General features: G+C 57.0%; 1 protein-coding gene across 1 annotated transcript in view; it reads left to right on the top strand.

Moving 5' to 3' along the window:
• Window positions 1-18,039, top strand: part of COG6 (component of oligomeric golgi complex 6) — a 585,234-nt gene that overhangs the window by 39,901 nt on the left and 527,294 nt on the right. The window contains exon 2 of the mRNA XM_086935060.1: window positions 3,989-4,132. Within this exon, the coding sequence (XP_086791186.1) occupies window positions 3,989-4,132 (144 nt within the window). The remainder of the gene's footprint in view (window positions 1-3,988; window positions 4,133-18,039) is intronic.

The following is an 18,039-nucleotide window of genomic DNA, read 5'->3' as shown; positions in this document are numbered from 1 at the left end:
GGAAGAGCAACAACAACAATACCTTGCCCGAGGATATCCCAAAGAGTTTCTAGAAGAATCACTCAAAAAAGTAGCTAAATTATCGAGAGAGAGTCTATTGACGCCCACACTCCAAACCACAGAACAAAAAACAGTATGCGTCTTGAAATTTTCTACAGAAGTTAAAAAGATCAAGAGAATCATTAATTAACATTGGGCTCTAATCAAAGATGAACCAGACCTGCAAAACTTGTACAGTGACCAAATAACTTTTGCGTTTAAAAGATCAAGAAATCTAAAGGAGGTTCTCACTACCAAAAAAGAAATTAAAACCCAACATAAAGGCATGTCCAAATGCTTGAATTGCATACACTGCAATAATGTAATAACCGGAAAAACTTTTATGCATCCTACAAAAGGGCACAAAATCGATCTACAATACACTGGAACTTGTGACTCCAAAAATGTAATTTACGCTATCAAATGCCCATGTGGCAAAATATATGTTGGTCAGACAGAAAGGAAGATCAAAATAAGAATGTCTGAACATAAAAGTAACATTCGTACAAAAAATACGAAATCAGCTGTGGCCACTCACTGGCTTGAATGTAACCATCAAATAGCACAACTAAAATTTACCATACTGGAAATACTCCCGCAACGCTGTGACATGGATCCCGTTAAACAGCGTTTACAAGCTGAATTTTTCTGGATTAAAAAACTTAATTCCCTTCAACCTACAGGGATAAATGACAGAATCGAATTTTCATGTTTTCTTTGACACTTCAGCACAACCATGGAATTTGAGGTCCCTTCGTTCCCGCACTATATTCACATGAGATTCCAGCTTTAATATCAGCTCGTTAGACTTTTGATTGATAGCTTACTTGCTGTTTACACCACCCATCATGGTTTATATTGTTTTGAGGCATATCTACGCTTGTTTTAGTTTGTGTATCATATTGCATTATATGTGAATTTATTACGATAGAATGTGTTACACTCTCAATTTCCTCATATTATATATGCATCCTTAGTTTGCTTCTCAGCTCACATTGTTCTCGGTTTTTCTTGACACATAAGTTCCTACATGTCCCTAACACTATGCAATGTCTACTGTTACTGACTATCAGGTCCACGTTGCGATCGGTACTCGGATCGCACCTACACGCATTTGTTTGTTTACTTCCTGGTTTGATCAACACGTGATACAAACCCGCAACCTATCACCACGGAGTTTGCTAGTCCACACGGTGCATGTACCTTTTCGTATAATTCTTCAGTTGCCCTTTTTTCGTGTTCAACCCGTTTATGATATCAGATTAGTTCACCCGTTTATGATATCAGATTAGTTCACCATTACAATGACTATCAGCCGTTTTTTATACCGGACTTCTTTTTCTTCGTGCTCCCTATATCACGTGACTACATCACAGGGCTATAAGAATTCTCCCGATTGGCTCATTGTTAACCTGATCGGTTCTGCGTTTGGAACGCCGAGAGCCCCGTGCGTTACTTTCTCAGTAAGTCCGTTATGCTGCGCCTTGACCTCGTTTCTTCCGTCTTTTACTCTATTCCATAGGTTCACACCGCATATCATGTTTTACTCAGTCCTCATTTATTTACTAACCAGAGCTGATAACGCTATGCTATAACCTGCAACACTTTGCCGTTACATGTAGTTCGCTGGATGTCTACAATGTATTTTCATTGTTGATAAATGTTAATTTTGTTTATTTGGTTGATAATGTTTGAAGATACAATGCACGTACTTTGGTTCGTATTCTGAATGCTAAGGTCCTGTATGCTTTCATTTACAGCCCCTGATGAAGGGTTACTTTGATCAACCCGAAATGCATTGGGCATGAAGTAATGCAATGAACTGTTTATGATCTAAATGAACTTCATCAAACATCCTGACAAAGAAATCTATTTGAAAGGAATAAAAAAAATATATGATGATCTCAACAGCGACATGATTGTTTCATTTGGAATTACTAAAGATAACTAAGCCAAGTTAAATGAGTGAAGAAACCCCATGGTTTCATGTTAAATGAGCGCTCTTTGTGTTTTCCCAATCACACATTTTCCCAATTACGTAAGGCACTGACAGGCACAGTGCGACAAGGATCGTGCCTAACAAAACCTCTTAAACTTTGTTCAACACTTAAGGAGTGCACGGAGATAACAACAACCACATTCTTGAAACCAAACCATTACCCATGCTAGGAAGATTTGACATTAAGGTTTCCCGGGGCAGCACGTGGGTCACCACCTATGTCTACGTCGCCGGAGGGAGACCAGGCAAGCTTCTGAGCTGCAGTACAGCAGAAGCTCTGGAGCTAGTGAAATTCAGAGGATCTCTCCCGTATCCTCTCAGAACTCTCTCGCAGCCTTGCGGAGCTCTTAAACATGTTTGACAGAATAGGATGCATGAAAAATAAAGTTGTCTTGTTACACATAAACAAGTCCGTACAGCCAGTAGCCCTACACCATCGGTGGATAGCGTTCCATCTATGGCCCAAAGTGGAGTTCAAACTGGGCAACCCTGAAAAAGCGGGAACCCTTGAAAAGGTCACATACTCAGCCCCGGTGTCCCCTCCGATTGTGGAAATGAAGAAGCAGAAGCAGCCACTGTTTTAGTATGTTAAATTACTCTACTGTCGTGGGTGCTTGAGTCTCAGACGCTGTATATGGAATACACTACTTTGTAACAACACGCCAAATTAGTGCGGTGCTCTTGAAAAGAGGAGAAAGCACCCTGCTTCCCCCAAACTAATCAATCCAAAGATTGAACAAACAATTTTACCAAATTCAAGGCTCACAACAACAACAACAGATTACAGTTAGCAAAATTAATGAAAGATGCTGGGATTCTTGTTCCTCTTTGTGTTCTTTATTCTCTTTTAGCCAATTGCCAACGCGTTTCGTCGAAGCGGGAAAGTACCCCTTATGACTTCCTCAGGGCTGTTAAACGTCAAAACAGTTCACAACAGATCCTCCTAAAACCGAGTACGATTTTGGAGGAAACCAATCCTTTGATTCTCATAAGCAAATATTTAAAAGTGTGTGATCAGGGCTTCCATGAAAAGTACCCAGTGGCATAATTATCAAGGGTATTATCTCAAGGTCCACTCTCGCGAGTTCAATGCAGTAAATTACAACTCTCCTCAGGTCCCGACCGTTATGTTAATATAAAGGTCTCATCGTGTAAGCCTCCTCTGGCCCAAATACAGGTCTGATGTTAAATTACTGTATATACTGCACTCAAAAAACGAAATTTGGAAAGGACTCTGCAACATTTATATAATAGCAAGCCCAATGATTCAGGTTATTAAAAAAATGAAACCTTGAAGTTTAATCTTTTAAGAGTAGGCAGTGGTCCCTCGAACGACTGCCTGCTCTTAAAAAATATTATTATTTACATTCTCAAAGGGGATGGGGGTCCCTTAATGAACCCTTCCCCTTTACAAATGGGTTACCACCAGTTGTAAACTGTGGTAAAGTATTACTGTTTTGTGACTACAATTCGGTTGAAAAACAGTAATACATACCATATGGATTTGGCATTTGGAATCCAAATCCAAATTCTGTATCCCAAATGCAAAATTAAATTCAGTAACAAGTTACCGAATCACATTTTGTACATTTGAAAAAGCATTTTTTCGTTTGCAAATGGCCCCATTTTGTGAATCGTGACGTTTGTGATTGGAAAAATATTTCGTACATCTGGCCCAATGTTCCTAAAATGATAGGCGGATTACTCATTTGCAAACATTTTTACAAACTGGAATCCATAGAATTCGATTTTTAGGAGCCAAGGACTAAACAGCCGGTAAATGATAGTTATGTTCGTCTAAAATGGTCCTAGCTTTTTATGTAATCATTTTGTCAAGTATCATGGTTCTGAGAAACCTTGAGGTTTGTGGAGATTATTTCTATTTATTTTGTGTGTATAATTTGTCTTTCGTGGAATCTTATGCTTCTGTTCTTTTTGTTTTTTCGATAGGAAATGTTGGAAGCTCTCAAAGCACTGTCATCTTTTTTCACTGAAAACAGTTTACGTTCCAGGAGGAATCTGCGTGGAGACATTGAGCGTCGTAGTTTGTCAATCAATGAAGAATTTGTGGGCATTTTCAAAGACGTGAAAGAGGTAGCTGTATCTCATGTTTTCAGTCCTGGCCATTATTTTTCTTCACATTTTGTGCTACTGTAGATTAATCCTATTGTAAAGGGAAATAATTAATATTCTCTCTTGCCTGTTCTTTTCATTTATGTTATATGGGACATTTTACCCTTATTTGAATCTTTGTTGGTGTCTTGTTTATTGGAGATTGTTGAATGTGTTTAGCCTGAGTTTTACAACTTTGCCTGTTATTCAATCATAATGCTATATTCCGTTTTCTGTGAAACCCATTTTAAATGCTATATTAGCTGAGCCATAACTTAACATTAAGCCCTTGAAGTTTGAGCTGCCAAATATGTTTTTATGTGAATGCTCTTGTTTCTTTAAAATCCTAAATAACATTTTTACAAATTCAATTGTTAAAAGGCACACATTTAGCTGTGTCGTCAAGGCCTTGACTTATTATTAAATCCTTGGATTTTAAAGGGGAAGCAAAGTAAACCTGTCTCAAAATACTCCCTTAATTATTCACCTGATATACTGGAACCAGCCACAGCCAGATATCACCTTCCTTCTCTCACCAAGGTAAATTCAATTGCTTCTATTGTTAATGTATTATGAGTATGGAGTTTCAGCTCTTGCCTAAGATAGCACAGGCCCTGTCTCTTGTGAGACCTTTTGTTATTTTATAGGGGGCTTAGAGACTGCCTATTGCTGACCATTGGTTGGCATTCTTGTCACTCTCATTTGCTTGCTTCTTATTCATCAGCTTACATAGGCTTCCTTCCTTTTCATCTGTTTGTCCCTTCGCTGAAACATGAGCACATTATTCATCTCCTTTCACTGCTCGCTTTTCTAGGTACTACTTTTTTGATTTTTGCTTAGGCACCGTATGAGAGAGTGCATGTGTTTTTCAGCTTTCTTGCCCTTCTCCCAACCTCTGTATTCCTCCCCAGTCCGATCCATTATCTGTGTGCTGGCTACAGCATCCCCCACCCACTATTGGGTATCTGCCCCAAGCCCTTCTTGATCAGCCCCCATTGTCCCTGCTTGTTCCTAGACCATCCTGACCATTGTCTGTCTGCTTGCCCCTGCCTTTTCCTGACCACCCTAGGCTGTCCGTCTGCTCGCCTTGAGCCCCCACCCACTCTCTATTGTCTGTGTACTTGCACCTCTCCATTGTCTATGGGCTTGCTCTACCCTCCCAGCAACTCTCCCATGTCCATTTGCCATCCACTTTCTCTTGTCGGTGTGCTTGCCACGCCCCAACCCACTCCCCCTTGTCCCTGCCCAGCACTCTTCAGTCTCTCCCATGTCCGTGTGCCACCTGCTCTCCCTAGTCTGTGTACCTGACCCTCCCTCCCATCAGCTCTCCAGAGTGCTTGTACCGGCCCGCCCTCCCATTTGCTCTCCTTGTCTGTGTGCCTGCCCTTTCCCCTGCTCTCCCTTGTCCGTGTCCCTGCCCAACCCATCCACTCCCCCTTGTTGGTGTTCTTGCCCCTCCCTCCCACCCCCTCCCGCTTATTGGTGTTCTTGCCCCTCCCTCCCACCCTTGTTGGTGTGCTTGCCCCTCCCTCCCACCCGCTCCCCCTTGTTGGTGTGCTTGATACTCCTTTCCACGGCTCCCTCTTGTTGGTCTGCTTGACCCCCCCTCCCACCCGCTCCCCTTTGTTGGTGTGCTTGCCCCTCCCTCCCACCTGCTTCCCCTTGTTGGTGTGCTTGTCCCTCCCTGCCACCCGCCCCCCCTTGTTGGTGTTCTTGCCCCACCCTCCCACCCACTCCCCCTTGTTGGTGTGTTTGCTCCTCCCTCCTACCCGCTCCCCCTTGTTGGTGTGCTTGCCCCTCCCTCTCACCCGCTCTGCTTTGTCTCTGTTCCTGCCATGCCCTCCCACTGGCTCTCCCTTGTCTGTGTGCTTGCCACGCCCTCCCACTGGCTCTCCCTTGTCTGTGTGCCTCCCCAGCCCTCCCTTCCTCTCTTCCTTGTCTGTCTACTTGACCCACCATTCTTCCCTCTTCCCTGTCCGTGTGCCTGCACTCCCTCCCACTCTCTCTTGTTGGTGTACCACCTACTCTATGTTGGCCATGTGCTTGCCCTGCTCTCCCACCCACTCTCCCTTGTCCATGGTGTGCTTGTCCCACCTTCCCAGCCACTCTCCCTTGACCCTGTTCTTGCCCTGGCCTCCCACCTACTTTCTTTGTCTGTCTGCATACCCCGACCTCCCAGGCACTCTCCCTTGTCCATGTGCCATCTCTCTCTCCCTTGTCTGTATGCTTGCCCCGCCCTCCCATCCACTCTTCCTTGTCCGTGTGCTCGTCCCGCTCCCACCCACTCTTCCTTGTCCATGTGTTTGCCATGCCCTCCCACCCATTCCCCCTTATCCGTGTGCTTGCCCTGCCCTGACACCCACTCTCTCATGCCCATGTGCCCACCTTGCCCTCCCACCCACTCTCTCTTGCCTGTGTGCCCACCCTGCCCTCCCACCCACTCTCCCTTGCCCATGTGTCCACCCTGACTCCCACCCACTCTCACTTGCACATGTGCTCACCCCGCCCTCCCACCCACTCTCCCTTGCCCGTGTGCTTGCCCTGCTCTCCAACCCACTCTCCCTTGTCCGTGTGCTTGCCATGCCCTCTCACCAATTCTCCCTTCCCTTGTCCTTGCACCGCCCTCCCACCCACTCTCCCTTGTCTGTGTACTTTCCCCGCCCTCCTACCTACTCTCCCTTGTCCGTGTGCTTGCCATGCTCCCTCACCAACTCTCCCTTTTCCTTGCACCGCCCTCCCACCCACTCTCCCTTGTCCGTGTATGTTAGACGGACCGGGAGGGTCGGCCGAGGATAAGGGGAGAGGTCTCCGGGGAGAGCCGTCTCCAGCGATCGTACAGACCAGTAACTTCCCCCCCACAGACGGACACCACACAAGATTAAAGTTCAACGATACTTTATAGGCAATTCTGTAAGTTACGATGGAATGATACAAGGAGGTCTGGACTCAGGGGTCCCCTCGATTCTGGTCTCTGGTTTGGGAAAAGGGTAGCGGGACAGTCTTGTTACCAAAAGATGGGAATAGCTCTCAATCCTCGAGCTCGGCGTTCTAGATGATCGGGCCGCGGCGGAGCCAGGCAGGTCCCGAGATGGACGAAGGAAGCGACGGTCCGCGGCGGAGCCAGCAGGTCCCGATGAAGATGACGGTTACAAACGGTCCGCGGCCACGCCAGCAGGTCCCGACGACGATGAAGGATATGAAGGTCACGAAGGTTGCGGCAGCGCCAGCAGGCAAGACGATGGTGCACAAGACAGAGCTATGGCAGCGCCAGTAGTCCGTCTAGGATGAGTTCCTCTTTGCGTCTCTCGACTCCAAGATACAACTGCCTTCCTGCTCTGGAGCTGCCCCAGTTATAGGGCTGGTGCTCTTTGATGTCCGGACCCTCGCACTTGGAGGTCGGGAGGTCCGGGATGAGGGAGTCCAGACACCCAGCAGGGGGGTGGAGCCAGCGCCCGGGGAGGCGATGGGCGAGCGGCACTTGGCGGGGGAGAGCCATCGACACCTCTTTCTCTCATTGACTTGCCAAGTAGCCCGCTCACCTCTTGGGTGGATGGTGGTGCCGGGATGTCTGAGGTCGGGCCAGGCCCAGGGTTGAGGTCGATCGGGGGCCAGGCGGCCTCGTGGTGGAGTGTCCAAGATGGCGCCCCCGGATGGGTGCGTGGGCCGGCAGTGGATCGGACCCACGAGGTCGACATGTTCGAGGGCAGGGGTCCCTGAGGGGACGGAGGTCGTGCAATGGTGGTGTATGGTACCTGCGTGACCGGGCTCGGGTCCTGGTCGGGCCGGGGGAGAGCGGCCTTCCATGTGGCCTGTCCAACATGCGTCCCCCCCAGCTGAAGGCGGGGAGAGTTACCCATCCTCCTGGGGACTCTCCTCGTCGAGGCGGAAGAACCGGGACAGGCCATCCGCGTTGGCGTGATCTGGCCCAGGCCGGTGTTCAACTGTGAAGTCCATCCCTTGTAGGGAGATAGACCAGCGTAGTAACTTCGGGTTTTCCCCCCGCATCTGCATTAGCCACTGCAGGGGTCGGTGGTCGGTCTGTACCCGAAAGTGGGTGCCAAAGAGGTAGGGCCGGAGCTTCTTGAGGGCCCATACCACAGCGAAGGCCTCCCTCTCTATGGTGCTCCAGCGTTGTTCTCGGGGTAGGAGTCGCCTGCTGATGAAGGCCACTGGTTGATCAAGGCCTTCGGTGTTCACTTGAGATAGGACTGCCCCAATGCCGTGGTCGGAGGCATCCGTCTGGACAACGAACTCCCGGCTGTAGTCGGGGGCCTGGAGCACAGGGGCGGAACACATGGCGGCTTTCAATTGCTCGAATGCTGCTTGACACTCTGGGGTCCAGGTGACGTTCTTGGGTTGATTCTTTGACGTGAGCTCCGTGAGGGGCCCCACTATAGTACCATAGTCTTTCACGAACCTTCGGTAATAGCCCGTGAGGCCCAGGAAGGCTCGTACCTCGGTCTGGGTGATGGGGGGCTGCCAGGACTGGATGGCGGCAATTTTGAGCTGCAGAGGGGCCACCAGGCCGCTTCCCACCTGGTGCCCGAGGTAGGTTACAGACCCTTGACCAATTTGACATTTGCTGGCCTTGATCGTGAGGCCAGCTCGCTGAAGGGCTTGCAGCACTGCTCGGAGGTGGTGGAGGTGCTCAGACCAATGGTGGCTGTATACAGCGATGTCGTCTAGGTAGGCGGCGCTGAATTCTTCGAGCCCCGCCAGGACCTGATTGACGAGCCGTTGAAATGTTGCTGGTGCATTCTTCATGCCGAAGGGCATGACCGTGAAATGGTAATGGCCATCGGGGGTGGAAAAGGCAGAACGTTCTTGCGCCCGGGGTGTGAGGCCAATTTGCCAGTAGCCAGCTGTCAGGTCGAAAATACTGAGGTAGCGGGCAGCTCCCAGGCGGTCGATTAGTTCATCTGCCCGGGGGATGGGATGTGCGTCTGTTCTGGTGACCGCATTCAAGCCCCGGTAGTCGACGCAGAACCGGAGTTCCGGTGTGGTGCCAGGAGCGGCCGCTTTGGGGACCAGTACTACAGGACTGGCCCAGGGGCTGTCTGAGGGCTCGATGACCCCGAGCGCTAGCATCTTTGCTACTTCTTCCTGGATGCAGGCCCGTACCCGATCTGGTACGCGGTAGGCCCGGTGGCGGATAGGGGGGCTGTCCCCCGTGTCCACATCGTGCACACACCAGGAAGTGACACCTGGGGTGAGGGAGAACAGGCCGGCGAACTGTGACAGGAGGGCTCGGCACTCCTGGTGTTGTTCTCGGGTGAGGGCCTCCGAGAGTCGGACCCCATCCACGGAGCCGTCTTTCTCCCGAGTCCGTAGGAGGTCAGGGAGGGGCTCGGAGTCTTCTTCAGCCCCATTGTCTGTGGCCATCAGGAGGCTGAGTTCTGTACGTACAAAATGGGGTTTCAGTCTGTTAGCGTGGAGGACCCGGAGGGGGTTCCGGGAGGATTCCATGTCGATGAGATAGGTGGCAGGACCCTTGCGCTCGACTACTTTGAAGGGCCCCGTCCACTTGTCTTGCAGGGCGCAGGGCTCGGTGGGGGACATCACCCACACCTGTTGGCCAGGTTCAAATTCAATGGATGAGGCATTCCGGTCATACCACTTTTTCATGTCCTCTTGACTGGCCTCTAGGTTGGCTTTTGCCAGCTCTTGGAACCGCCGGGTCTGGTTGCGTTGGTTTAGGAGGTACCGGAAGACATCTGGTGGGTTCTTTAGAGGGGGCATCTCCCAGCCTTCCTTGACTAGGCTGAGCAGCCCCCGTACTGGGTGTCCATATAGCAGTTCAAACGGGCTGAAGCCGAGGGACTTCTGGGGGACCTCTCGATATGCGAAGAGGAGGCACGGCAGCAGCACATCCCACTGGCGACGGAGGGGCTCTTCCAACCCCCCGATCATCCCTTTGAGCGTGCGGTTGAACCGCTCAACGAGTCCGTTTCCTTGAGGGTGATAGGGGGTCGTGAATCTGTAGGTAACCCCGCACTGTTGCCAGAGGGACTTCATATATTTAGAAATAAAGTTCGTGCCTCTGTCGCTGACGACTTCTCGGGGGAAGCCCACCCGGGAGAAGATCCCCATCAGAGCTCGGCCGACTACCGGGGCTGTCACAGTTCGCAGGGGAACAGCCTCGGGGTAGCGGGTGGCGTGGTCCACTAGCACCAAGATGAATCGATGGCCTTGTTTCGTGCGCGGGTCCAGGGGCCCCACGATGTCTATCCCGACCCTCTCGAACGGGGTGGTGACCACGGGAAAAGGTTGTAGGGGGGCTTTTAGTTTGCGGCCGCTCTTTCCACTGGCTTGGCACGTGGGGCAGGATCGGCAATGCTGGTGTACATCGTTCCTCATTTTGGGCCAGAAGAAGTGGGTCACCAGGCGACTGTAGGTTTTATCTTGACCCAGGTGTCCTGCCAGGGGGACATCGTGGGCCAGGTTTAGCAGAAAGTCTCTAAAACGGAGGGGCACTACTAGTACTCGGCCGGCCCCCAGCTCTGCGATTCTTTGCTCACTGTACAGCAGATCATTGTCCCAGTAGACCCAGTGAGTCCCGGAGGTATCCCCTGCGCTTTGGGCGAGCGCTTGCTGGCGGAGGGACAGGTCTTCTGTTCCTGGCGAAATTGTTCTTGCGTGGGCCCCCCCTCTTGAGGCCACTGGTCGAGGTTAGCGAGGTCGGAAGGTTGAGCTGGTTCTGGAGGGACGTCACGGTCGGTGGTTTCGGCTGGGGCGACCGGAGGCGGTGGCGCCGGCCATTCGGGTTCTTCTGGGCGGTGGTTGGCACGGGCGGCCATGGACCGGGTGGTGACGCACGCCCAGTCTGGGACGCCTAACATCCCCAGGTGTTCCCTTCGTTCTACGACTGCCCACGGGGAGCTTTCCAGGTCATTCCCCAGGAGGCAGTCCACGGGGGCATCGTCTCGGACCGTTACCTTCAACATGCCGGAGACCCCTCCCCACTCGAAGGGGACACAGGCCATCCGGCACAGACTCTCTGAGTTATCGGCTGAACGTACAGGGCAAAGAATGTTCGGTAGATACTGTTCTGGGGTCACCAGGTGACAGCGGACGGCTGTTACACTGGCCCCGGTGTCACGAAGGGCTTCGGCCTGGCGTCCATTGATGCTCACCCACTGGCTGTACTTCCGGGTGTTAGCGGGTAGGGGGACTCGCGGGACCATGTCCTTCCCCCCTAAGCAGGCTAGAGCCATGGCGGCTGGCTCCCATTCTTGGTGTTCTTGCTCATATTCTTCTTGTTCCTCTGAGATCTGCTCCTCCCCCAGAGCCGCAGCGGCTACTTGGCGGGGTCTGGGGCTCTGGTACTGGGGGCAGTTTGGGTCGTTTGCATAGTGACCGACTCGTTGGCATCGATGGCACGTAACATTGGCTCGGTATCCAGGTCGCACCGGGGTGCTGCCCCGGTTGGCCGGGGGGGTGGTGCTGGCAGCGGGGGCGACCGGAGCGTTGTCCCTTCCGCGCCCTTGGCCTCCTCCTCCTCCTCGGGGGCGGTGCTGACCATTGTTGTTCCGGTTCTGTTCGTAGGACCCATTTCGGCCCACTCGGGTGATTTCCCACCGGTCAGCTTCGGCTGCGAGCTGCCGGGGATCCGTTAACTTGCTGTCGAGGAGGTGCTGGCGGAGTTCAATGAAGCAATTGTTTGACAAATGCTCCCATACCATCAGATTGAATAGCTGTTCGTAGGTTGTGACCTTGCTTCCTTTGATCCAGCCCTCGAAGGCTCGGCTAAAGTAAGTTACATAATCCACCCAAGTTGTACCCGGGATGCGGGTGCAGTCTCGGAACCTCTGACGGTACATCTCGGGTGTGAGGCCATAGCGGGTGAGGAGTGCAGCTTTCATATGGTCATAGGAGGCCATCTGGTGGTCCGGGAGTTGCAGCAGGGTGTCGCGGCCCTCATTGAGGAATCTCCCCCATAGACCAGCTCCCCAATCGCTCCTATCGACCCGGTGTGCAGTCATAGCGATTTCATAAGCCTTAAACCATTGCTGGATGTCGTCCTCTCGGAAGTATTCTCGAACGACATCCTTGGGGATGTGTACCTTTCTCTCTGCTGCCCCGGGGGTGTGAGGTTGCTCGGACACCCCTACTTCTTTATTTTGTTTGCGCAGGTCGATCTCAGCTAGTTTCTGCTCATGTTCATATGCCAGTTTCTTTTCCTCGAGCTCCCTTTGTCTCTGTTTCTCCTCTCTTTCTTCTCGGAGACGCAGGTGCTCTAAGTTGATTTTTTGTTCGGCCAATTTAAGTTCAACCTCCATTTTGAGTCGGGCCATTTCCAGCTCGTGTAGTCGGGTTTTTTCTCGTTCCCGGATCTCGTCTTGCGAGAGACCCGTTCTTTGCTCTTCAGCTGCGATGCTTTGATCGGGGGTTCCGGCAGCCCCGGTTTCTGCCCAAGATTCTAGGGCATGCTTAAAATCGTCTTTGGTACTTAGTCCGGTGGTAGCGATACCTAGTTCGATGCAGAACTGCTTTAGTTCCCGGTGGCTGTACTCGTCCAATTTCTCCATCTGGAATTTTTCGGTTGATCCGCTTTCTTTAGTTGTCATCGTGATTCGCTGTGGGGTGAGCTACTCTCTGTACGGTTATGCGGTGATTCGGATCGCGCCGCTGGCCACCAATGTTAGACGGACCGGGAGGGTCGGCCGAGGATAAGGGGAGAGGTCTCCGGGGAGAGCCGTCTCCAGCGATCGTACAGACCAGTAACTTCCCCCCCACAGACGGACACCACACAAGATTAAAGTTCAACGATACTTTATAGGCAATTCTGTAAGTTACGATGGAATGATACAAGGAGGTCTGGACTCAGGGGTCCCCTCGATTCTGGTCTCTGGTTTGGGAAAAGGGTAGCGGGACAGTCTTGTTACCAAAAGATGGGAATAGCTCTCAATCCTCGAGCTCGGCGTTCTAGATGATCGGGCCGCGGCGGAGCCAGGCAGGTCCCGAGATGGACGAAGGAAGCGACGGTCCGCGGCGGAGCCAGCAGGTCCCGATGAAGATGACGGTTACAAACGGTCCGCGGCCACGCCAGCAGGTCCCGACGACGATGAAGGATATGAAGGTCACGAAGGTTGCGGCAGCGCCAGCAGGCAAGACGATGGTGCACAAGACAGAGCTATGGCAGCGCCAGTAGTCCGTCTAGGATGAGTTCCTCTTTGCGTCTCTCGACTCCAAGATACAACTGCCTTCCTGCTCTGGAGCTGCCCCAGTTATAGGGCTGGTGCTCTTTGATGTCCGGACCCTCGCACTTGGAGGTCGGGAGGTCCGGGATGAGGGAGTCCAGACACCCAGCAGGGGGGTGGAGCCAGCGCCCGGGGAGGCGATGGGCGAGCGGCACTTGGCGGGGGAGAGCCATCGACACCTCTTTCTCTCATTGACTTGCCAAGTAGCCCGCTCACCTCCTGGGTGGATGGTGGTGCCGGGATGTCTGAGGTCGGGCCAGGCCCAGGGTTGAGGTCGATCGGGGGCCAGGCGGCCTCGTGGTGGAGTGTCCAAGATGGCGCCCCCGGATGGGTGCGTGGGCCGGCAGTGGATCGGACCCACGAGGTCGACATGTTCGAGGGCAGGGGTCCCTGAGGGGACGGAGGTCGTGCAATGGTGGTGTATGGTACCTGCGTGACCGGGCTCGGGGCCTGGTCGGGCCGGGGGAGAGCGGCCTTCCATGTGGCCTGTCCAACAGTGTACTTGCCCCACCCTCCTACCTACTCTCCCTTGTCCGAGTGCTTGCCCCCACCCACTCTCCCTTGTCTGTGTGCTTGCCCCGCCCTCCCACCCGCTCTCCCTTGTCCATGTGCTTGGCTTCCTCCCTATCGTCCACTCCCCGTGGGCTTGTCCCCTCCTGCAGCCCACTCTCCATGGGCGTGACCTGCCCATCCTACTGCCAGCTCTATGTGGGCTTGGTCTTCCTGCCCACTCTCCGTGGGCTTGGCATCCTGCCCTCCTGCCCTCTCTCTGTGAGCTTCAAACCACTCACTGTAGCCCCCTCTGCGTGGGCTTGGGTCCCTGCCCCGCTCCCTCTCCATGGGCTTGGGCCAACTCTCCATGGGCTTGTGCCCCCGCCCTCCCCCCTCTCTGTCGGCTTGAACCCCTGCCTTCCCGCACCTCTCTCCGTGGGCTTGGGCTTCTGCCCTTCCGCCCTTCCGCCCTCATCTCTGTGGGCTTGGGCCCCCGCCCCCTCTCCGTGAGCTTCGGCCTGCTCCCCTCTCCGTGGGCCCCTGCCCCCTTTCTGTGGGCTTGGGCTCCCGGCTATTTTCTGTGGGCTTGGGCTCCCGCCCACCCACCCTCTATCCCACCCCCTCTCTGCGGGCTTGGGCTCCCGCCCACCCACCCCCTCTCTGCGGGCTTGGGCTCCCGCCCACCCACCCCCTCTCTGCGGGCTTGGGCTCCCGCCCACCCACCCCCTCTCTGCGGGCTTGGGTTCCCGCCCACCCACCCCCTCTCTGCGGGCTTGGGCTCCCGCCCACCCACCCCCTCTGCGGGCTTGGGCTCCCGCCCACCCACCCCCTCTCTGCGGGCTTGGGCTCCCGCCTCCTCTCCGTGAGCTTGGGCCCCCGCCCACCTGCCCCTCTCCGTGAGCTTGGGCAATCCCACCCACCCGTCCCCTCTCCGTGAGCTTGGGCCCCGCCCACCCGCCCCCTCTCCGTGAGCTTGGGCCCCGCCCACCCGCCCCCTCTCCGTGAGCTTGGGCCCCGCCCCCTCTCCGTGAACTTGGGCCCCGCCCCCTCTCCGTGAGCTTGGGCCCCGCCTCCTCTCCGTGAGCTTAGGCCCCCGCCCACCTGCCCCTCTCCGTGAGCTTGGGCTCCCACCCACCCGCCCCCTCTCCGTGAGCTTAGGCCCCCGCTCACTCGCCCCCTCTCCATGAGCTTGGGCCCCCACCCCTCTCCGTGAGCTTGGGCCCCCGCCCACCCGCCCCCTCTCCGTGAGCTTGGGCCCCCGCCCACCCGCCCCCTCTCCGTGAGCTTGGGCCCCCGCCCACCCGCCCCCTCTCCGTGAGCTTGGGCCCCCGCCCACCCGCCCCCTCTCCGTGAGCTTGGGCCTCCGCCCACCCTCCCCCTCTCCGTGAGCTCGGGCCCCCGCCCACCCGCCCCCTCTCCGTGAGCTTGGGCCCCCGCCCACCCGCCCCCTCTCCGTGAGCTTGGGCCCCCGCCCACCCGCCCCCTCTCCGTGAGCTTGGGCTCCCGCCCACCTGCCGCTTCTCCGTGAGCTTGGGATCCCGCCCCCACTCCGTGAGCTTGGGCTCCCGCCCCTCTCCGTGAGCTTGGGTTCCTGCCCACCCGCCCCCTCTCTGTGAGCTTGGGCTCCCGCCCACCCGCCTCCTCTCCGTGAGCTTGGGCTCCCGCCCACCCACCCCCTCTCCGTGGGCTTGGGTTCCCGCCCACCCACCCCCTCTCCGTGGGCTTGGGCTCCCGCCCACCCACCCCCTCTCCGTGGGCTGGGCTCCCGCCCACGGGCTCCCGCCCACCCACCCCCTCTCCGTGAGCTTGGGCTCCCGCCCACCCACCCCCTCTCCGTGGGCTTGGGCTCCCGCCCACCCACCCCCTCTCCGTGGGCTTGGGCTCCCGCCCACCCACCCCCTCTCCGTGGGCTTGGGCTCCCGCCCACCCACCCCCTCTCCGTGGGCTTGGGCTCCCGCCCACCCACCCCCTCTCCGTGGGCTTGGGCTCCTGCCCACCCACCCCCTCTCCGTGGGTTTGGGCTCCCGCCCACCCACCCCCTCTCTGTGGGCTTGGGCTCCGGCCCACCCACCCCCTTTCCGTGAGCTTGGGCCCCCGCCCACCCGCCCCCTTTCCGTGAGCTTGGGCCCCCGCCCACCCGCCCCCTTTCCGTGAGCTTGGGCCCCCGCATACCTGCCCCCTTTCCGTGAGCTTGGGCCCGCCCACCCGCCCCCTCTCCGTGAGCTTGGGCCCCGCCCACCCGCCCCCTCTCCGTGAGCTTGGGACCCGCCCACCCGCCCCCTCTCCGTGAGCTTGGGCCCCGCCCACCCGCCCCCTCTCCGTGAGCTTGGACCCCGCCCACCCGCCCCCTCTCCGTGAGCTTGGGCCCCGCCCACCCTCCCCCTCTCCGTGAGCTTGAGCCCCGCCCACCCGCCCCCTCTCCGTGAGCTTGGGCCCCGCCCACCCGCCCCCTCTCCGTGAGCTTGGGCCCCGCCCCCCGCCCCCTCTTTGTGAGCTTGGGCCCCGCCCCCTCTCCGTGAGCTTGGGCCCGCCCCCTCTCCGTGAGCTTGGGCCCCGCCTCCTCTCCGTGAGCTTGGGCCCCCGCCCACCTGCCCCTCTCCGTGAGCTTGGGCTCCCACCACCCCGACCCTCTCCGTGAGCTTGGGCCCCGCCCACCCGCCCCCTCTCCGTGAGCTTGGGCCCCGCCCCCTCTCCGTGAGCTTGGGCCCCACCCCCTCTCCGTGAGCTTGGGCCCGCCTCCTCTCCGTGAGCTTGGGGCCCGCCCACCTGCCCCTCTCCGTGAGCTTGGGCTCCAACCCACCCGCCCCCTCTCCGTGAGCTTGGGCTCCCACCCACCCGCCCCCTCTCCGTGAGCTTAGGCCCCCACCCACCCGCCCCCTCTCCGTGAGCTTAGGCCCCCGCTCACCCGCCCCCTCTCCATGAGCTTGGGCCCCCACCCCCTCTCCGTGAGCTTGGGCCCCCGCCCACCCGCCCCCTCTCCGTGAGCTTGGGCCCCCGCCCACCCGCCCCCACTCCGTGAGCTTGGGCCCCCGCCCACCCGCCCCCTCTCCGTGAGCTTGGGCAACCCTCTCCGTGAGCTTGGGCCCCCGCCCACCCGCCCCCTCTCCGGGAGCTTGGGCTCCCGCCCACCTGCCGCTTCTCCGTGAGCTTGGGCTCCCGCCCCCACTCCGTGAGCTTGGGCTCCCGCCCCCTCTCCGTGAGCTTGGATTCCTGCCCACCCGCCCCCTCTCTGTGAGCTTGGGCTCCCGCCCACCCGCCTCCTCTCCGTGAGCTTGGGCTCCCGCCCACCCGCCCCCTCTCCGTGAGCTTGGGCTCCCACCCACCCGCCCCCTCTCCGTGAGCTCTGGCTCCCACCCACCCACCCCCTCTCTGTGAGCTTGGGCTCCCACCCACCCGCCCAAGCTCTGTGAGCTTGGCCTCCCACCCACCCAACCCCTCACCGTGAGCTTGGGCTCCTGCCCACCCGCCCCCTCACCGTGAGCTTGGGCTCCTGCCCACCCGCCCCCTCTCCGTGAGCTTGGGCTCCCGCCAACCCGCCCCCTCTCCGTGAGCTTGGGCTCCCGCCCACCCGCCCCCTCTCCGTGAGCTTGGGCTCCCGCCCACCTGCCGCTTCTCCGTGAGCTTGGGCTCCCGCCCCCATTAGGTGAGCTTGGGCTCCAGCCCCCTCTCCTTGAGCTTGGGTTCCTGCCCACCCGCCCCCTCTCTGTGAGCTTGGGCTCCCGCCCACCCGCCTCCTCTCTGTGAGCTTGGGCTCCCGCCCACCTGCCCCCTCTCTGTGAGCTTGGGCTCCCGCCCACCCGCCCCCTCTCTGTGAGCTTGGGCTCCTGCCCACCCGCCCCCTCTCTGTGAGCTTTGGCTTCCGCCCACCGGCCTACCCTCCGTGAGCTAGGGCTCCCGCCCCCTCTCCGTGAGCTTGGGCTCCCGCCCACCCGCCCCCTCTCTGTGAGCTTGGGCGGACACCCACCCGCCCCCTCTCCGTGAGCTCTGGCTCACACCCACCCGCCCCCTCTCCGTGAGCTCTGGCTAACCTCTCTGTGAGCTTGGGCTCCCACCCACCCGCCCACGCTCTGTGAGCTTGGCCTCCCACCCACCCAACCCCTCACCGTGAGCTTGGGCTCCTGCCCACCCGCCCCCTCACCGTGAGCTTGGGCTCCTGCCCACCCGCCCCCTCTCCGTGAGCTTGGGCTCCCGCCCACC

The sequence above is a fragment of the Lissotriton vulgaris genome, chromosome 8 (genome assembly GCF_964263255.1).
Source record: "Lissotriton vulgaris chromosome 8, aLisVul1.2, whole genome shotgun sequence".
Classification (NCBI taxonomy): Eukaryota; Metazoa; Chordata; class Amphibia; order Caudata; family Salamandridae; genus Lissotriton; species Lissotriton vulgaris.
The sequence above is the reverse complement of the archived record's forward strand: the minus strand, read 5'-3'. Positions and strand labels throughout refer to the sequence as shown.